The 19,293-nt window shown below is 39.3% G+C and overlaps 2 protein-coding genes across 7 annotated transcripts in view; one reads left to right on the forward strand and one right to left on the reverse strand.

Annotated features, from left to right (window-relative positions):
• KIF2A (kinesin family member 2A) overlaps window positions 1-9,775 on the forward strand; it is a 53,218-nt gene extending 43,443 nt beyond the window's left edge. For 3 of the 5 annotated variants that reach the window (XM_032205468.1, XM_032205467.1, XM_032205469.1), the window contains exons 17-21: window positions 1,169-1,282; window positions 2,120-2,270; window positions 3,845-3,946; window positions 6,125-6,260; window positions 7,952-9,775. In XM_032205468.1, the coding sequence (XP_032061359.1) occupies window positions 1,169-1,282; window positions 2,120-2,270; window positions 3,845-3,946; window positions 6,125-6,260; window positions 7,952-8,037 (589 nt within the window). In that variant the 3' untranslated portion in view covers window positions 8,038-9,775. The remainder of the gene's footprint in view (window positions 1-1,168; window positions 1,283-2,119; window positions 2,271-3,844; window positions 3,947-6,124; window positions 6,261-7,951) is intronic. The other 2 variants (XM_032205470.1, XM_032205471.1) reach the window with 1 other exon arrangement.
• A 1,893-nt stretch (window positions 9,776-11,668) lies between these two features.
• DIMT1 (DIMT1 rRNA methyltransferase and ribosome maturation factor) lies at window positions 11,669-18,802 on the reverse strand. Of its 2 annotated transcripts, XM_032205840.1 has the most exons (12): window positions 18,742-18,802; window positions 18,533-18,606; window positions 18,161-18,247; window positions 17,723-17,784; window positions 17,521-17,614; window positions 17,387-17,436; window positions 16,417-16,540; window positions 16,220-16,312; window positions 13,810-13,874; window positions 13,466-13,529; window positions 12,871-12,977; window positions 11,669-12,153 (listed from the first exon to the last, which is right to left on the reverse strand). In XM_032205840.1, exons 1-12 carry the CDS (start codon window positions 18,800-18,802, stop codon window positions 12,111-12,113), a joined length of 924 nt encoding a protein of 307 aa, XP_032061731.1. In that variant the 3' UTR covers window positions 11,669-12,110. The 2 variants fall into 2 exon arrangements, with proteins under 2 accessions (XP_032061731.1, XP_032061732.1); XM_032205841.1 differs by lacking the exons at window positions 18,533-18,606; window positions 18,742-18,802 and adding an exon at window positions 18,472-18,501.
• Between the last annotated feature and the right edge of the window lie 491 nt (window positions 18,803-19,293).

A 19,293-nucleotide genomic window follows, 5' to 3' on the forward strand; every position in this document is an offset into this window, starting at 1 on the left:
GCCTCTCTTCAATGATTATAAAAGGAGCCTTTCCCAGCTGGAGTTCTCTTTTGTTTCATGTAGATGGGGTGATCTTGTGTGTGCTGCAGTCAGACCTGCTACAGTTTTTCAGCAAGACCCAGAGACAGCAAAGAACAAAGGAGGCAAGCTAGCATCTGGGCCATTAGCAATCCTTTTTTTTTTTTTTTTTTTTTTTTTTTTTCTTCCCTCCAGAACAGGCTACCACCTAGTGGCCTGGAATCACATTTTCTTGCCTGAAAGAAAGAAAGCCAGAACTGTTTCTCTTGGTTGTCTGGCACCCCTGGCTAATCACTAATGAGCAAAAAGGGTGATGGAAAAGCTCACCACCAAGTCCTCTTGTAATCCAAATTTGTGCCTGGATCAAGGGACTTAGTAGCAAATCTGTCTGGGTTGGATTTGTCTGTGTGATTCCTTCCTTTTGAAAATGATGCATCTAGTCTAGTTACTGCAGTCACAGCGATGAGGGAGTTCCATGTTCATCAAGACTCGTTATATCTTCCTCTCCCATATAGCATACACATTGCTGAAGTGACTTAAGAAAAAATGCAAAAAAATTAAACACCGATTTCTAGTATTTGACATAGTTGCATTGAAACTGTTTCTTTGCCTTTGTGTCAGATTTGTTTGCTGCTGCAGTGTAAATGCTGTTACAGGGTAAATGCCTTTCACCATGAAGTTGTTTCATGTTTATTGTCTACTTTAAGTTGTTTTGTAGCAATATATCAATTTCATAATACAATTAGTTTTCAGGTACTGAACACAAGTGTATGTGCAGTGTAAGACAGTGGGAAGGATAGAATTTAAAATATTTATATATTTATTTATTTTAAAAGGAGCAGCATAATTGAATATTGAGTGTAGACCAAATTTTATTAACTGCACTAACTGAAATCTGGAATTACTCTTCTGAAAACACTGCTACTGTAGTCTCCTGTAGATTAGCAGCACTGGTTTTGCTCAGTTTTGTTAGTGATCTGCAACTATTTACAGATGGTTTAAGTAAGTTACTCTTCCTCATGTTCTGATTTAAAAATAATTTGTTATATTGTTAGACTATCAAAAAAGAATGCTAAACAAAGAGTTGTCATTTTAACTGTGTTTACAAGGACATTTTCTCTTAATTTGCTGCTGTATTTTGCTGCTGCAGAGTAAAGGAATTTGGAATTAGTCCTTCGGACATTCCCTTCTCACAGGGTAGTGGCAGTCGCTCTGATCTCTCTCCTTCCTATGAGTATGACGACTTTTCTCCTTCAATCACCAGGTCTACTTCATTCTATACATGGAATCTTATTTTTAAGTTTTCTTTTTGGCTACGTAATTTTACAGACCAACCTTTCATTAGTTCCCTTGCCTTGAGTCACACATACTTTTTGTTTTTATTTTGTTCGGCAGGTGATGGTTCTGCATGATCTGCAATCATCTTCCCACTATTTTATTCATCCTCCTTAAACATCCACACTTTGTATCCAGGCTTGCTATTCTCCATCATACATTAAAAAAATAAATAAAAATGGTGATGTCACCTTTGCACATTTAGTGAACCAAATCTGACTACTCTGTTTAAAGGATAATTATATTTTCATTTTCGAAAGCATTTCAATTATAGTATGTATTCATCCTCTGAAATACTTGGTTGCATAACATTTTCTGTAGAGTTTTGGTGGGTTTGCTTATAACAGCTAATTGGGTGCTGCTGATTATTATTTTTTTTAAACACAATTGTTTGAACAGAAAAAGAAAGATGGTCAGGTTTTGGGTGTTGAATGAGCTTCTCTGTCATACATTATTTACTGCTAAGAAGTTGAATATTTTTGCCCTCAGCATTTTAATGAATAGTGAGCTCTCAGTTTAAAAAATGCTTTTTGCTGGAAGATGGATTGTAATTCACAAGTAGCTGAAACTCAATGGTCCGTGGTTTGTTTGTTTGTTTGTTTGTTTGTCATTAACATGTTCTTGGTACAGTAAATCTGTGAAGGTGGCATCATCATCTGTATTAAGTGAATTAAATAGCATATGAACTCATACAGCTTTATTTTTGGTGGTGGCTACTTTGCACAGGAAGTTACTAATTGGAAAATGAAATATTTTCTGATTGTAGGGTGAAGGAGCTGACAGTTGATCCTAGTGCTGCAGGAGATATCCGTCCCATTATACACCATACTCCCAATCAGATCGATGACTTGGACACGCAGTGGGGAGTGGGGAGCTCTCCTCAGAGAGATGATCTTAAACTGCTTTGTGAGCAAAACGTGAGTAGTTTACAACAATACATGTAGAGAGGAGATGATAAATACAATGGTGGAACAAATCCAGAGTAATGTTATTTTATAGCTCATAAGCAATACAATAAAGTACATACAGCATTCATCTTTACTTTCTTACTTTACAGCTCATTCCTATACAGAATTTACAAGTAAATGTTTTTTTCACGAGTGAGAGAAAACACTTCTATTTATCTTCGTCACTTATTAGGACCTTCAGTGTCTAAGCAGTGTCTGTTCTAGGCTCTTAAGGTTTTTAGTGTACGTTTTTTCCAGTATAGCTTCACCTTATATTAGGCAGTTTGACATATTCTGGGATACTTGTCCATTTTATTTAAAACACTTGTGTGTTTGAGAATTTTTTTCTATGCATTTCAAGTGAGTTTGCCTTTCTCTGCATTTAGGAATATGGGTACCCACATTCCTCTTCCCGAAATCCTGATTTTCATGGTGTGAAACCCCAGTTACCGGTCTGGGGTTGAGCCCCACCATATTCCCAAAATATCAAGTGAACAAGTGAGATGCTGGGACAGAGAGACTTCTTCCAAAGAATATTTTTCCTTCAGTGATGATTCTCAGCTCTTGTTCTGGTTCCTTGAATGTTCATCAGGGATCAATGCTCAGTTTGTGAAAATGCTTATGAATGATTTAAAGAAAAATCTGTACTCTCATAGCTTATATTTCTCAAGATTCTCTTCCTTCTCAAACATGTCTTTGTGATCTTACTTGTATTTTCTCTCATGTTAGTAACTAGCTCTAGAACATGATCTATGTGATTCCTGAAGTTTCCCACTGGACAGACAGATATCCTTTCACATGCTTTTCATTGCTCATGTGGAATTCAATTAAGCTTTACAGTGTATTTTTAGAAAGATGTCAAAGGCATGGTATAGAGAACCATACTGTCTTGCTAAAAAATTATTTACAACATACCTAGTGCTTTCCCCTCTGATTATTAATTATTTATGTCTACCAAAATCCTGTTTACCCGAATTTCTAATTCCATGCTCTGCATTCTTCTAATGTATTATTTAGAGGAATTAACTACACATTTTTTAGATTTTTCACCTTAGGTTTATTTTTTTTCCCCAAGGGATGAACTTGATTTTGATATCTTGAAATGTATTGAATCTGTTCTCTTTTTTGAAAATTGTTGCCTCTATTGTGATATGCTCAACAAAGACTATGACAGAAAACCCAGTTTTCTGTAGGTGTTAAAATCTACTAGAAATTACCATTCTTCACTTGTAACTTTCTCCTTCTACTACTTTCATTCATTCTTCTGATGTGGGATATTCTACACTCCAGTATTCACAAAGATGGCTGGCTGGGAATGTCTAATGAGTATGAATTAAACTTAACTCTGTTAACATTTTGATTTTAATTGCCCTCTCCCCCCATGTCTGGAGAATTTCATGTAGAAACATAAAATCCCTTTTTTTTGTCAGGGTCTGCCTTCCACATATTTCTTTTTTGTGCTCAGTGATGGGATGGAATGTGTTCAGTGTATTCCTTGTAGTCATGGCTCTTTCCAGACTAACAAGCTTACCTGTTGTTTTTAGGAAGAGGAAGTTTCTCCACAGTTGTTTACTTTCCATGAAGCTGTGTCACAAATGGTAGAAATGGAAGAGCAAGTAGTAGAAGACCACAGGGCTGTCTTCCAGGTAAGAATGGATCTACATTTTGTTTTATCCTAATCCAGGAATTTTGTTTTTTCCAATTGAAGCAAATATCCTGCATATGCTTTGTGTATATGATGCAGGGTATCATCTGGTCATTACTCTGCAGTCAGGGATTTCTCAATTGTTTTATTACACTGAATCCATTGTAGCAAACAAATAGGGGCAGATGTTTAGATCCGATAACCACTAATCTTTATCCCCATGATGAAAGAGAAGCATATTTTTCCAGCAACCTAGAAATCTAATAAGATTTTCCTTTTCTTCTCACAAGCATTCTAAATAGGTTGTGTTCATTGTAAGAAAAGTTATTTTGTTGTTAGTACTGAGATAATTTCTGATTCAGTCCTTTTCCAGCATTAGTGACTCTTTTATTTTTTTGTAGTTGCAGGAAGCTCATTCAGATTGATCTTGAAATTTTCATTTCACTGTCTAATGCATGCTAATATTCATATTTAAAAGCTGGAAGTTAATACTAATGTTTCTGTTAGCACCATTTCTGTTGATGGTTTGGTCATCTCTCAAGCTGCTGTAATACTCCCTCCAAGTATCCTTCTGTGATATTCCCATCTGAGCTACTCAGATTCAGAAGAGACCATTATTTTTCTAACTGCATGTTTGCTTCCTTTTTACCGACACACAAAGGTTTTCACTTGCTAATAGTCAGGGTCCTTGGAAGGAATATAGCCAACAAAGTACTGTGCTAGTCAACACCATGGATCCTTTTACATTCACAAAACAAATTATAATAATAAGCATGAATTACTAGTTTTCAGAGAGAAATGCGAGCTGCTTCTGTTTATAACCCAAGAGTCTTTAAGCAGGCTGTCCATTTGGCACATCTGCTGCAGGAGAACAGCAGAACATTAGACCTGTGGGGAATACACTCATCTCCTCAATGTAGGCATTGAACTTAATGGAACACTGATGTATGGTCACATAATACAGTAGGATGCTAAAAAACACATTTTCCAACAGATCTAGAGATTTAGTTGTGAAACGTTAGTCCTGAAGTGAAATGTGCAGAAATGTGAAAGTCAAACGCCATATGCCATAGCAGTGTCCTCATGCCTGGGACTTCTCGATAGACAAGGTGCATTAATTTATGATGTTATTGCCTCTGTGTGTCCATCTGGCCTTCTGCTGGAGAATACTGTTCCTCACAGCAGTCACTAGAAGGAAATGTGTTCAAGCCTCAGCTCCCTTAGTTCGCAGCATGGCTTGTTAGCTTATGCTATTGGCGGAGGTGTGCTGCACCAATACAGAAGCTACAAGCTGTACCAGGCGGACGTTGTCTTCCATCAGCTTTCTTCTGGAAGCTATTGATTGTGGGATACAAAATACCCTATCCTGACACAAACATCTAAAATGAACGAATTGCGCTCTAATTGTGTCCATCTTGCTTTGATTCTGTGATGTATGAGCTTACATTAGGTGTCCTAAAAAATATACATGGGGTTTGGACTGTATTTTTTATATTACTTGAGCTACTGAGCACAGAGGGAAAGACTTAATTTTAGTGTTTCAGGCCCAGCATGCCTAGAACTGTCTGCTGCTTTCTTTTTTAAATTAAAGCATTTCTAATAAGATCAGTTCTAATCATAGCTTTGCACGGTACTGTAAGCTTTCAGCTCCTGCTTGCATTCTTTGCTGCAATACTATTTTTTTTTTTTTAAATTCCCCCTTTTTGGTAATATTTGGAATACAAATGTGCTTAAGAGCTGGTTTAATCAACCTTTACAGTACTCAAACCTATGTGGGGAGTTAGCACAAGCAATAGAGAGCTTAAAATAGCCCTTGTTTTACACAGCTTCTCTCAAAACTGGTTTTGAGTGTGGACAGAGTTGTCTTGTCTCCTTGACTATAGTAATAAGACTGTGATCACTGTCAATGACAAACAGCCCCTATTTAAAACTGAAGACTGACTTCAGAACCATGTAAGGTTATGGTTGCTGATAGTTCTGCTGAAATTAAGAAACTGTGTAGCAAACACACAGCTTTGTTGAACTGTGCATAAGGATTCATTTTAGGATTGAAATTCGGATATTGAGGTGACTGTAGAAGTACGGTCATCCTGTGAAAAGGAGTAGGTCTTTGTTTTGCACCTTGTACTTCTGCCAAAGTATTTAGTTGTTTATTGTTTTTGTTTGTTTTTAATTTTAGGAATCTATTAGATGGCTAGAAGATGAAAAAGCACTTCTTGAGATGACGGAAGAAGTAGACTATGATGTGGATTCTTACGCTACCCAACTTGAAGCAATCCTAGAGCAAAAAATTGATATTTTGACCGAACTTAGAGGTAGGTTGCTTTCAATCACTTTTGTGGGGGTTATTAGCAATGCATAGAGTGTACTTTTATTCTGTGATCTTTTTTTCCTCTTACGCTGTCTTGTGGAAGGAATGTTTATTCTGGGAACAAGTTCACATCTGTGTTGCATTCATCCTAGTTTAAAAGAAAAGGCTCTTGTTTTACCTCCAGGAAATATGCACTTGTTCTTGCAACTTTCCCTTTCTTTTCCATCATTCCAAAATAATAAATGGAGGAAAATGAAAATACAAAGGAAGTGCACAAAAAAAAGTAATGTAATGTAATAATGAAAAAGTACCTGGAAATCCCAGTTCCTGCTCTGATGCAATCTGTAGTGTAGCAGAGTCCGCTTGTTTTTTAATCTGTGTGTTGTTAACGTAGGTTTTTTATACAGCTGCATTTCTGCATTAATTCTGCCAGCTTATTTTTGTTGAAAAACAAAGTGCAATTAATTCTTAGTACCTGTTCTGTTTGTCTTCTAAGTCAGGTTGTCGGCTTAATACCTCATAAAAGGTACTCAGAGCTTAGTACCTGAGTATCTTCATTTTTGCAAACATATTTTTTTGATCCATGTTAGAAAGATAACTCCTTAGAAGATAAAATCTTAGATTTTACTCAATCTCAGTATCTGCTGTAAGTTAGAATGAATCAAATCAGATATGGCCTGCTCAGCAAGTAATTGGCAATTACACATTCCTTTGCTTCATACAAACTAGCTGAGGGCTTCCTCTTCAGGAAGAGACAGCAGCAGTGAGAAAACACAGTTTAGGTGACTCTCTGCTCTTCTAAAGCTTGTTGGATACCTCTTCTGAAACAGTGTTCTGGAGATAAAGGTTGTCTAAAAGATCCTTGTATGTTTACAGGTAGGATGATGTCTATAGAGCTTGCAGGGGAGAGGAACTGTTAAGTCAAAGATTCTTTCTCCCAGTTACTTCTGAGTTCTGCTCGTGGCACACAATGGCCGCTGCATATTTCAGCTGTTTTTCCTGTCCTTTTGGGACTGATTTCTTTACATTGTTATTTTGGTTTCCTTCTTTGAATTCTGGAGCGTGTTACTGGGAAGTGGCTGGGAGAGGAATAGAAATATGAAGGATTGCCATGCTTCCTTTCATAGGTTTCTCCCCCCCTCTCCTGCTAGTTATGATGAAAAGTATAAATGATGTGCTTATCTACTTAGAGTGAAAAACTTCAAAAATGTAATCATAAATGCATTCACAGGAAAATAGAATTTATTCTGGTGGGTGTTAGGATGCTACTGATTATACACTGAGATAATTTTTCTTCTGCTTTTAAAGATGGTTGGGAAGCTGCTGGGAAGGAAAGGGAATTATGCTGTGTGTATCTTCCTGTGCTCTCCAAGTTAGAAGCAGAACTGAAACACAAACAGGTTACATGCAGGGAGTGCAATTGTGCAGCTTCCTGCCTAGAGACTAGGCAGGATAGCATCTAAGAAGGTACCAAATTGCTAAGCTGCTTGTTTTATATGGTGAGCACTGAATTTAAGTTTATCTGAGTCCTCTTGCCATTTGTAGCTTCAGCTGCTTTTCTGCAGGAGTGTTTTTTTTGTTTGTTTGTTACGCACTCAGGCAGGGATGTGGAACTTCAGGGCTCTTCAGGGCTCAGTTTCATGATCTGTGTTGAGAACAGGCACATCAGTACTCATTATTTCTTTTTCCTTAAAGATAAAGTGAAATCCTTCCGGGCAGCTCTACAAGAAGAGGAACAGGCCAGTAAACAGATCAACCCCAAAAGACCACGTGCCCTTTGAAATGGGCCTTTGCTGCTAAAGGAATCCACAAACCTGTACTGCTGTAGCACACATTTGTTACAAAACCCAGTGGCCGTAAGAACTCAACTACTTGAAAGTGTAAAAACATTAGAAATGTCTGTGGAAGTGTCCTGTTTCTTATTCACCTGAGTGACATTTTCGGTTTTGTGTGAAATGCTCCTATGATGTCTACAAAATGCTTCTAGACCAGACAGCACAACCATGCAGGGTTCAGATCTGTGAAGCACTTTGTTTTGAATATTTCTTTTATTCGAATTGTGAATTTTTTTTTGTTTGGAAGTATTTACCATGTTTTTAATAATGAAGTAAAACTGTGGACATTAAAATGTCACAGTATTTCCTTTAAACTGTTCAGTTTTGTTACAAAGACCAGCTGTGCAGTTTTGTGTTTGCGTGCATGCACACCTCACTAGTGGTTGTACATAACTTCTCTTCTACATACAGCTGTGCTTACCTTTTTCCATTCTGTCATTCTGTGCCTTGATGAAGGCTACTTAACCCTAAACATCCTCTTTTTGAAGCACAGCCTTAATAAACAACATTCCTTATTTGTCAATATAAATTGCTTTTAGTGTGTGTACATTTTTAATGTGTTTTGAGACCTTTTTTTTTTTTTTTTGGTTAGTTCATTCATTTCACAGGATGTGCCATATCATTTGAACAGGAACTGCAAGAGCTGTTGGAGTGGACAAACAGCTGGACATTCCATCCTCCTTGTAAAAAAAATCTGGATTTTAGATTTATTTGAACACCGTAAAGAATGGTTATATAATTCTAACATTTTTCTCTGTAAAAACAAACAAAAAAAATCAAACAAAAAACAGAAATATAAATTAGTTGATGTATGATAAAGGGTAATGTTTAAGTACTGAGGAGAGTTGTATCTTAGAATAATGCAGATAAGCAGTATGTGGTATGATGTGATAATGCTGTCGAAAAGGTACAATCTGACCTCTGTGTATGATGCATAGGATAACTGTCAAAGTTTGGGGATATAGCTGAATAAATATGTATTGGCCTTTCACATACTGTTAAAATTTGGCTTTTGATGCATGACAGACTTACATGTACATTAACTGTAGTTTGCAGGTAGTTTGAGTAGCTCTGTTGCTTTAATAAAAAAAAAAAAAAGTAGCTAATGCCTATTTTTCCCTTTGTATACGGTGCCAGCAGCTGAAAAGTGAGGTGAAATTGCATCATTTGAGGATTTGCACAATACCTCTACCTAGTGCTAATAGAAATCCCTGAAGTACCCGAATTCTCACAAATGGCGCCATGTATATCAGCACTTTTTAACTGGTGGCACTCAAGTTATTTTTGCAAAGTCGGTATCCAGGAAAGATTGACCTCTCATGTAAGAACTTTGTGTCAAATGAAGAGTTGTAGACCTCTCTAGGAGTTCTCCCTGTTTCCAGGAGTTCCTATCAGCAGACTTTCCCTTGGAACTGTTTAAACATTACTTTTGGCATACAGGCCTGTATGTTTGTGCCAGGCCTGAAGGAAAATAAAGGGAAGGCAATGAAAAGAGAGTTAAATGAGCCAAGAATTCCTGTAGTGTTTAATGTTTGTATCTCTCATAGGAAGGTAGGCTATGGGAAGCTATTGTCGCATCATGGTTAAATCAAAAAAATCCTCCTGTGTGTAAACATGAAAACTGAAACAACAATGTAGATTTTACATAATGTGTTTAATAAATTAAGCTATTAAATGAATTACAGATGAGAATTTACTTCTATGAAGGCTCTGTTCTGCTTTGGGAAGGGTTGAGCTTTGTAAACACATGTGAGTTGTTGCACTTTTCAAAAGGTCTCCGATTTCAAAATGAGTATTTACTTCTGGAAAAAAATATTCTGTGCAAATGTGTAGTGTAAGAAGAATTCCCCAGAGCACTGTCCTGACTTTATTTTGCAGCAGGTCTCAAAGAAACATCACACAACTTCCTGAGCATTTGGTTAAGAACATCATTCATTACAGTTAAAAAGAAAAAAAAAATTAATTAAAAAAAGCAGCCACTTCTGTTAGTGGAGGATAGTACAGGTCATTGTATAATACCAGAGGGTTTCTTTGAAGTTGCTTTAGAGAACTCTTACTTTTACTTTGTAAAGAGCCTCTAAAGACTGGGGCATCGTATGTGGCAAACACTTGCTTCCCTACTACTCCTGCGTGCAAGCCAAGAGCCACAGCCAGGCTGTGGTTTATAGCAAGTAGTAAAGATGAGAGGCAGAGAAAAGGCAGACAGATCTCAGCACCTTTTACTAAACCTTGTAAATGATGTGGCCTGTGAGTTACCAGCTGCAGGTTAAAATCATGTCTAGTGGCTGTTAAGAGACTGCCTCTGTGATAGTGTAGAACTAATCTTTACAGCAGACTCTGAGGCTGAAGTGACAATTAAAATAAGCAAGTGAATGCAGCTGGTTGTAGCACTTGAATTCTGTAGGCCATTGTAGGTCAGGCATGACTAGGACTCATGCAAGCACGTTCTGTTTCCTGTGCTGTAAAACAAAAGCTTACAAAAAACACGATGCATATATCCCGTATTTGTTCCTTCTGTGTTGGGCAGCTTAACCATTGCTCACAAATTGGTTCTGTAGGCAGGGAAGCAGCACTGGAATTGTTACAGTATAAAATAATTGAGCACTCCTTCAGGATGCCTGCAAATTCAGGCAGCGTTTCTGAATCACTGACCTTTCAACTTGCATGAAGTGAATACTACACTACTTTTTGTTAATCTGTCTCTTCTGCATTTACTGGCAAGATGCCACACATGAAACAAATGACTTATCACAGAATCATAGAATATCCCAAGTTGGACTCAATGATCCTTGTGGTCCCTTCCAACTCCTGGCTCCACACAAAACCACCCAAAAATCAGACCATGTGTCTGAGAGCATTGTCCAAACACTTCTTGAACTCCACAGCTTGGTGCCATGACCACTTCCCTGTGGAGCCTGTCCCAGTGCCCAACCACCCTCTGATATCCAGTCCTGATACCCAGTCTTATGGTAGTTAATACATAGTTGTGCCATCACTTGCATCATGCTACAGAGTTAATGGTTACTGTTTTCCTGAATTGTAAGAGAGATCAAAGTGGATTTTTCTTTTGGTGGTTGCTATGTAGAGTTAACGTGAACTTCCTTGGGAAAAAACTCTGCCTTGTCCTTAGTAACAAATACATAATCCAAACTATATTAAGACACTTCAGTAAGTCAGGACACATGAATGTATTGCTTTGAGGTTCACTGAAAGCTTTGATCTATCTTAATCCTCCTCTTGGCCTTAAATGACAAAATTTTCTGACAAAAAATAGCTGCCTGACTTCACAGTTGAACACCTGCTATAACCACCTTCTGTCTGTGTTTAAGACCACTGGCCAGTTAGTAATTTTCTGCTGATTCCAACCGGTGTCTGATGGCAGTAAGGAGGTGGTAAAGGAGATGACACTGGTAATTTTAGGTCCCTCAGTGATACTTCCAGCAACTGACACCATGCCCCTAAGATAAATGCTCATTTCTGAAAAACACTTACTGGGATTTCTTGAATGGAAGTAGGTTACTAACAGACTTGGAATGCTAGTAGCTACCAGACAAAAGGAAGAAATGGACATCCCAAATCAAAAGGAATTGTTTAAATATATTTTAAAGGAAACAAAAACCAAGTGGAATGACTACAAATCCATTTTTGTTGCTGCTAAACAGACAAGTTATACTGTAAGTATTACAAGAATATACTGAGATCAAGTTCATGACCAGAGAACGGAGATCTCAGTTACGGCAGCATCAACCTGCATGTCACCGGGTAAATCTAAACATGCTCTGTTGCGTGGAAGTCCAGCATCTCACTTCAGTCCTGAAAGAATTTAACGCTTTTAAAATACAGAGCAGCATCTTCTTGCCTCTTCATTACCTGTGATAAAATTGTAATGTTCTTAATAAGAACCAGTGTGCACTCTGTATTCTGTTGCTTTTGTGAGAAAAGCTTGTCTCATTGCAGTCACTGCCACTTCAGTAAGGCTTAGATAAGAAAATAAAGATCTTTCACTCTTCTGGTAGAATCTATGAGAAATGGATGCCTTCTGAATTGAAGCCATGCAACAGTCTGAAAAAGGGAAATAATTCATGTTATAATTTCCACTCGTTTATACAGCCAATTAAGTCATTTCCAAGTCACGCTGGCTGGCGAAGAATATAAGAAAGTAGCACAAAAGCAGCTATTGTTGTTCAAGTACTATAAAAATTGTTAGAAAGCTTACACTACAAGTTACTATTAAGTTTGCCAATTTAGAGATACATTTCCAGTGCAGTTACTGGTGGTGTGTCATACCAGGTTAGCTGCATCTCTTTGAAAAGTAGTGACCATGTTAATCGTCATGCTACGCTTACGAGGAACAGCTAGTTTTACCTTGAATTAAATTGAATTAGGACAGGATTCTTGTTCCAACATATATTACTCACCAGAAGAGCAGAAAATAGTACTAATTACTAAAATACCTGAATTACGTTAAGGCCTAATCCTCAAGGCAGCCAGACAGGGAAGGACTGTTTAAGTCTCCAGAGAAATTATGATAACCAATCCTGTTATTAGAGCCATTTTTAGCAGAGGCACTGTCTAGTGTCTAGAACACAAATTACAGAAGTAATGATCTTTAGCTAGTTCCATCTGAGTGCTGTAAGCAGCAGCAGTTTATACAGGGTTTATGCAGAGGAAAATGGTTAGTCCTCTTCCTACGTAACCCAATGCTTATCTGTTTGACACAGGGGTATAGAAGCAGGTAGAATTTGAAGAAGCTTAATAGGGTAAAGAGAAAATATTCACCTAATGAAGTCATCTATATCCATTGAACGAGCTCGTTTTTCAGAGAAACCCGTATCTTTTAGAACCGTCTGTATTTTCTCTGCAATTTTGAAGTTTTCAGGTATTTCCTATCAATGGAAAATGGGATACAAATTATTTTTCTATTCATAGCATAGGAACAAGTTAATTTAAATACTCTTTCTTTGCTTTTACGAGAGTTCTTCTTTCAAGTGACAAAAGCTGTAGCTTTTCTTCTATGGATTACTGTATTCTTGCATCTGAGTTTTTATATCTTAGCTCATTCACTATAAATGAATCACCAACAGTATTGCTACACAGATTTGAAGTTTTCTTACTAGATTTTGGGAAAAGGCCATCCTTGAGACGTGTACAGCCAATATACTAACAACATCCCCAGATTTCATTTTTTTTCACTGTAACTTAGTGACCCTTTTAAACTGTTCCTTAAGAAAAACAGTTCCTCCCTTCCCAAAATTCTCTTGGAAAAGCTTTAACATGTCAAGCTTTTTAATTCTGATTTTTTTATTCTTACAAATGTTAGAGTTTAGGTCAGAGTACATATAAATAAAATGTAATATATTAAAAAGGAACTTACTCTATTATGTAAGGAACAATGAATTCGGTAATTATGATCCAACAACTGTTCTACAGCACTTGACCTGAAAGAAATTCAAATCTAGAATGAAAACTGATCTTTAATTTTTTTTTTTTTTGACTTAACTGGTTGTTCATCTTTAATATAAAAATAAACGAATAACTACACAGAGTTTTCTTCTTAAACAGCTGCCTAAAAGTTTAACTTGAGAAGTTTGCGACCTTAGCATAGATTCCCCATTGTGGTTTATCCCGAATTCTGCTGGCCTGCATATAACACTGCTAGATATTTACACAAAATAATGGACTCTCAAACTTCAAAAAATTCTAATATAAGTTACTTACTTAAAGGCTGCAGAGAGCGTCTTGTTTTTCCTAACAAAGGCTATCCTTACCAGACCATCCCATTCCTGAAATTAAAGCACACAGTACTTACTGAAAGGAACATATGGCTGCTAAAAACAAGAACACTATTGGCAATTTCACAAGAATATCAAATGCAAAAACATCTTTCCAGTAGAGTACTTTCTTAACAATACAAAGAGCACACATTTTTGGACAAAGCAACACAAATGGAAGGAAAAATACTTCACACAATACTACTGAGTACCACGGTCCAGATCTTAAGTGATGAGAATGTAGACACTTCAAGAAAATCTGCTAATGCTAGGCAAGGTTGAAATGGTCTTGAAGACCACAGCATTTTAAAAATTAACTTTGAGTATATTATCCTGCAGCATCTGTCTTCTGAGACTATGCAGAGTAAAGTAAGAGTTCTCAAAAACACTCCTTTGATCACAAGTAACTTAAGTCATCAATTGGAAGAAACTCTGTGCGATAATAATAAGCACTACGAAAAAGATATTATGAGTAGCAACTCTCCAATCGATACAGATTTGGTACCTCGGTCTTGTCAGAAACAGAATCATAGGATTGGATAGAAGGGACCTTAAAGACCACACCCTCAGTAAGTTCGCAGATGACACCAAGTTAGGTGCGTGTGTTGATCTGCTTGAGGGTAGGAAAGCTCTGCAGGAGGATCTGGATAGGCTGCACCGATGGGCTGAGGCCAACTGCATGAAGTTCAACAAGGCCAAGTGCCGGGTCCTGCACCTGGGGCGCAATAACCCCAAGCAGAGCTACAGGCTGGGAGAGGAATGGTTGGAAAGCTGCCAGGCAGAGAAGGACCTGGGAGTGATGGTGGATAGTCGGCTGAATATGAGCCAGCAGTGTGCTCAGGTGGCCAAGAAGGCCAACGGCATCCTGGCTTGTATCAGGAACAGCATGACCAGCAGGGCTAGGGAGGTGATCGTCCCCCTGTACTCAGCTCTGGTGAGGCCGCACCTCGAGTACTGTGTTCAGTTTTGGGCCCCTCGCTACAAGAAGGACATCGAGGTGCTTGAGCGGGTGCAGAGAAGGGCGACGAAGCTGGTGAGGGGCCTGGAGAACAAGTCCTAGGAGGAGTGGCTGAGGGAGCTGGGCTTGTTCAGCCTGGAGAAGAGGAGGCTCAGGGGCGACCTTATCGCTCTCTATGGGTACCTCAAGGGAGGCTGTAGCGAGGTGGGGGTTGGCCTGTTCTCCCACGTGCCTGGTGACAGGACGAGGGGGAATGGGCTTAAGTTGAGCCAGGGGAGTTTTAGGTTAGATGTTAGGAAGAACTTCTTCACTGAAAGGGTTGTGAGGCACTGGAACAGGCTGCCCAGGGAAGTGGTGGAGTCACCATCCCTGGAAGTCTTCAAAAGACGTTTAGATGTAGAGCTTAGGGATATGGTTTAGTGGGGACTGCTAGCGTTAGGTCAGAGGTTGGACTCGATGATCTTGAGGTCTCTTCCAACCTAGAAAATTCTGTGATTCTGTAATTCCAACCCCCTGCCATGGGCAGGGACACCTCCCACCAGACCAGGCTGCCCAAAGCCCCATCCAGCCTGGCCTTGAACATCTCCAGGGACGGGACATCCACAGCTTCTCTGGGCAGCCTGTGCCAGTTCCTCACCACCCTCTGACTGAAGAATTTTTTCCATCTATCTGATCTAAATCTACCCTCTTCTATATTAAAGCCATTTCCTGTTGTCCTATCACTCCACTCCCTGACAAAGAGTCCCTCTCCAGCTTTCCTGTAGGCGCCCTTTAGGTACTGGAAGGCCTCAATAAAGTATCCCTGGAGCCTTCTCTTCTCCAGGTTAAACAGCCCCAACTCTCTCAGCCTGTTCTCATAGGAGAGGTTCTCCAGCACTCTCAACACCCTCGTGGCCCCTCTCTGGATTTGTTCCAGTAAATCCATGTCCTTCTTGTGCTGAGGGCTCCAAAGCTGAACACAGTGCAGTCTCACAAGAGCAGAGCAGAGGGGAAGAATCCCCTCCCTCACCCTGCTGGCCATGCTGCTTTTGATGCAGCCCAGGATACAGTTGGCTTTCTGGGCTGCAAGCTCACATTGCCAGTTCATGTCAAGCTTCTTGTCAACTGACACCCCCAGGTCCTTCTCCTCAAGGCTGCTCTCAATCCATTCTCCACCCAGCCTGTATTGGTGCTTGTATTTTTAAGTATTGCAAGAAAAGTTGCACACAACTACGTGCAGATAATGCAGTAATACAAGCCTGATCAACACAAGAGTAGATGTTGTGGTGTTTTGTAAATACCAATGGATACTTAGTTGTTTATGTTGTTTTCACTACTGACTAACAAGTCCAAAGAAGTGAAACAAAATTAAACACTATTACTAGAATATTACATTGTCATTACACTATACAACACTTACCTGAAAGTTGATAGGTGGTGGTGGGTTCTTTGGCTCTATTCTGACAACGCTGGATTCCACTTTGGGTGGAGGCCTGAAGTTGTTCTTTCCAACCTGTTAGAAGTTAGGCAGCTGCATGAATAGGCAGCGAATCCTCACGTTCTTAGAGACATTATTCTCTCTTTGATAGCTTTCTTAAGTAAAGCAGAACGACATACCTTCATCAGATGGTCCACTCGAGCTAATAACTGGGTATTAATAGAAAGTCTGCAGTATAGCTTAGTTCCTGGTTTTGCAACCAAACGAAGTGCAAATTCCCTTTGAAACATAAGTATTGCACACCTGAGAGTAACAGAAATGAGAAAATGAATTCTAAGTCTAACCAACTTTTAACTTAAAAGCTAACTGCTAGTTAGAAAATATTTTTTCCCCCCTCAGGACTTAAAGGAATGAAATTCTGTGATATGCACACACTCCCTTGATTAGGTCAGACTGAGAAACAAACAAATAATAAAAAAAAAAATACAACTTGGTAAAACTATCCAAGTTTCATTAAAACTACAATAGAGTTTTGTTCTCTATACTGCTAAATGGATCAGAGAGAGTCCAGTCTCAGAGTTTCATCCATGACAAATAATTTTGAGAAATTTCATAGCAAGCCCGCCAAATACAAGTTCTCTAGCACTGTAAGTTGACCAGTAACGTCACTAATGTTAATATTTCAGTGTGAGAAATGAAGAACTACTGTCATGGTGAAGAACACACAGAAGTACCTGGGCAGTTACATTTTTAAACCAGACAATAATAAATGTCTTGGCTTCAATTCTACCCTTAGCACGTACTTCCTAACATAGGAAGACATTTGAAATGTTACCATGCCCTGCTTATCCTTGGAATAACAATTATTTATAATCTGAGTGCAAACAGGTGGCATTCTTCCTTTCATCAGCTTGACTCTCACACCAAAACTAAGTTTATCCTTATGCATTAGTTGATATGTTAACTACTTGACATTAACCAATTATCAATCATTGACAGTTTTCATATTATAGAAAAAAAAATGGTGTGGCTCTGATCCACCAAAATGGTATTTAAAAAAAATGATTTGTGAACATTTGTAAAACTATTTTTTTGCCTCTTCCACCCTGCCCCCAATCTGGTAATCTAGAGCAGTGCTCTTGTACATACCTGAAAAAAGGTCTATGAAGTAACAACTTGAAAACAAATGGTGAGGAAATCTGAGAAAAAAAAATAACATCAGTAGTGTAACTTCCAGGCGCTATCATTAACAAAAAAGTTTCATCATGTTTTTTAGTGCATACCTGGTAAGGTAAATTAGCTACACATGCATCAAAGAACGGTAACTCTGTTTTCAAGACATCTCCAACCTTGATTTCAAGTTTGTTTGCCAGACACCTGGGTGAAAATATACTGTGGTTATCATCAGATAAGCACATTGCCAATGTTTTTGCCAAAGCAGCTCCACTGCTTTAAGTCATCACTACTTCAAAGGCTGATACTTACGTGCCCTGGACTCTCTTCTGAAGTTCACCCACAAGTCTAGGGTCAATTTCACAGGCAATAACCTGAAAATAAAGAAGATACTTAGAACTTAATACACAAACTCCTTCTAGCTGGGATTAAAACTACAACTGTAAAAAAAGGATCAAATAAATATTGCTATGTGATTAAGAAAGTCTTAAATACTTCTCATTATGCTACACACCTTTTTTTCTGCCCCCATAAAACATGCAAAAGTTATCACATAAACTGATAACAGCGATGTAGTTTGACAAAGCCATGCATATTTTACAAACGCAGCTAAAAAAATCATTGCTATACATGCGAATGTTAAGAAAAATACACTTTATTCTATTTTTTTAACCAGGTAGCTGAAAACGCTTCTCTATGCCAAAGGCCAAGCCATAACATACGGGAAGGTGGTGGTAGAGTCACACTTACTTTTTTTACTTTCTCTAGCATTTTTACTGTCAGGTTGCCAGTTCCAGGGCCGACTTCCAGAATGACGTCTGTACGTCGTAAGGCAGCCTAAGAACAGACAAAATAATAAATAAATAAAAAAAAGTATTAAGTAAATAAATAAGAAGTGTTTTTCTGGAACTGATTTCTAGCAGCAATTCCATTATGAAATGAAAGGTGTAAGGAGCTCAATAAAAAGCTGAAATCAGCTAATAAAGAAATATGAATGTATTTATTTATTTATTTATTTATTAAGGAAACGTTGTACAAGTTAACTAGGAGCGGCACTTGACCGCGCACAGCCAAGTAAGCGAGTTATCAGCCCCCTGCCGGCTCGGCACCTCCAGCGCCCACCTTCTCGATGATGCTGTTGACGACGAGCGGGTTCTTCAGGATGTGCTGCCCGGCGCCGGTGTTGAAGAGGATCCCTGCGGAGAAGCACAGAGTCACACACACACACAGCCATAACGCCGCTCCTGCCCTGCTCTGCCCTGCCCTGCCCTGCCCACCCAGGACCCCCCGCTCCGCGGCCTCCCACCCCCCACCCCGGGACCCGGCCTCACCGGGCGCCTTCCCCTCGGGGCGCTCCCTCCGCGGCCGCTTCCCGGCCCGCGCCTTGGGCATGGCGGCGGCGGGCCCGGCCCCGGCCCGGCTGCGAGCACACGTGCGGCCGCCGCGGCGCCCAGCCGGCACTACGCGAACCGTGGAGCACCGCGGCGGGGCGGGGCGGGGCGGGAGGCGGTGCCCCCGGGCAGGCACACGGCTTGTGTGACAAGCACACATCCCTGACGCGCTTGGGATAAATATGCGGGTTTGTCCCAATGGCTGGATCTATTGTGCTGCTCGGTTATTTCCTCTTTTGTATAGGATCCTCACGGGAACACGCTTTCCTCTTTTCTCTTATATATGGGAACGTCCATGTCCGTGCCCCTAGCATCACAGAGAACATCAGCCTGTTTTCCCAGCTAATTACTTGTATTTCTTAGTTAAGTAATATTTAATATATAGTGCTAGGGAAGTCAATGGCGTTGGTTACTTAGACATTGTTTTATTTGTTGTGAGTTAAAAAAACGTACGTACACACACACAGACAAAACAGAATACCCATTCCAGGT

Source organism: Aythya fuligula, chromosome Z (assembly GCF_009819795.1).
Source record: "Aythya fuligula isolate bAytFul2 chromosome Z, bAytFul2.pri, whole genome shotgun sequence".
Taxonomy (NCBI): Eukaryota; Metazoa; Chordata; class Aves; order Anseriformes; family Anatidae; genus Aythya; species Aythya fuligula.

Coding starts and splice junctions, on each gene's coding strand:
- DIMT1 (XM_032205840.1), bottom strand. CDS start 18,802: ATGCCCAAGGCGCGGGCCGGGAAGCGGCCGCGGAGGGAGCGCCCCGAG. Junction 18,607..18,741: donor CCCCGAGGGGAAGGCGCCCG/GTGAGGCCGGGT, acceptor GCTTCTCCGCAG/GGATCCTCTTCAACACCGGC. Junction 17,437..17,520: donor TAGCTAATTTACCTTACCAG/GTATGCACTAAA, acceptor TTTTTTTCTCAG/ATTTCCTCACCATTTGTTTT.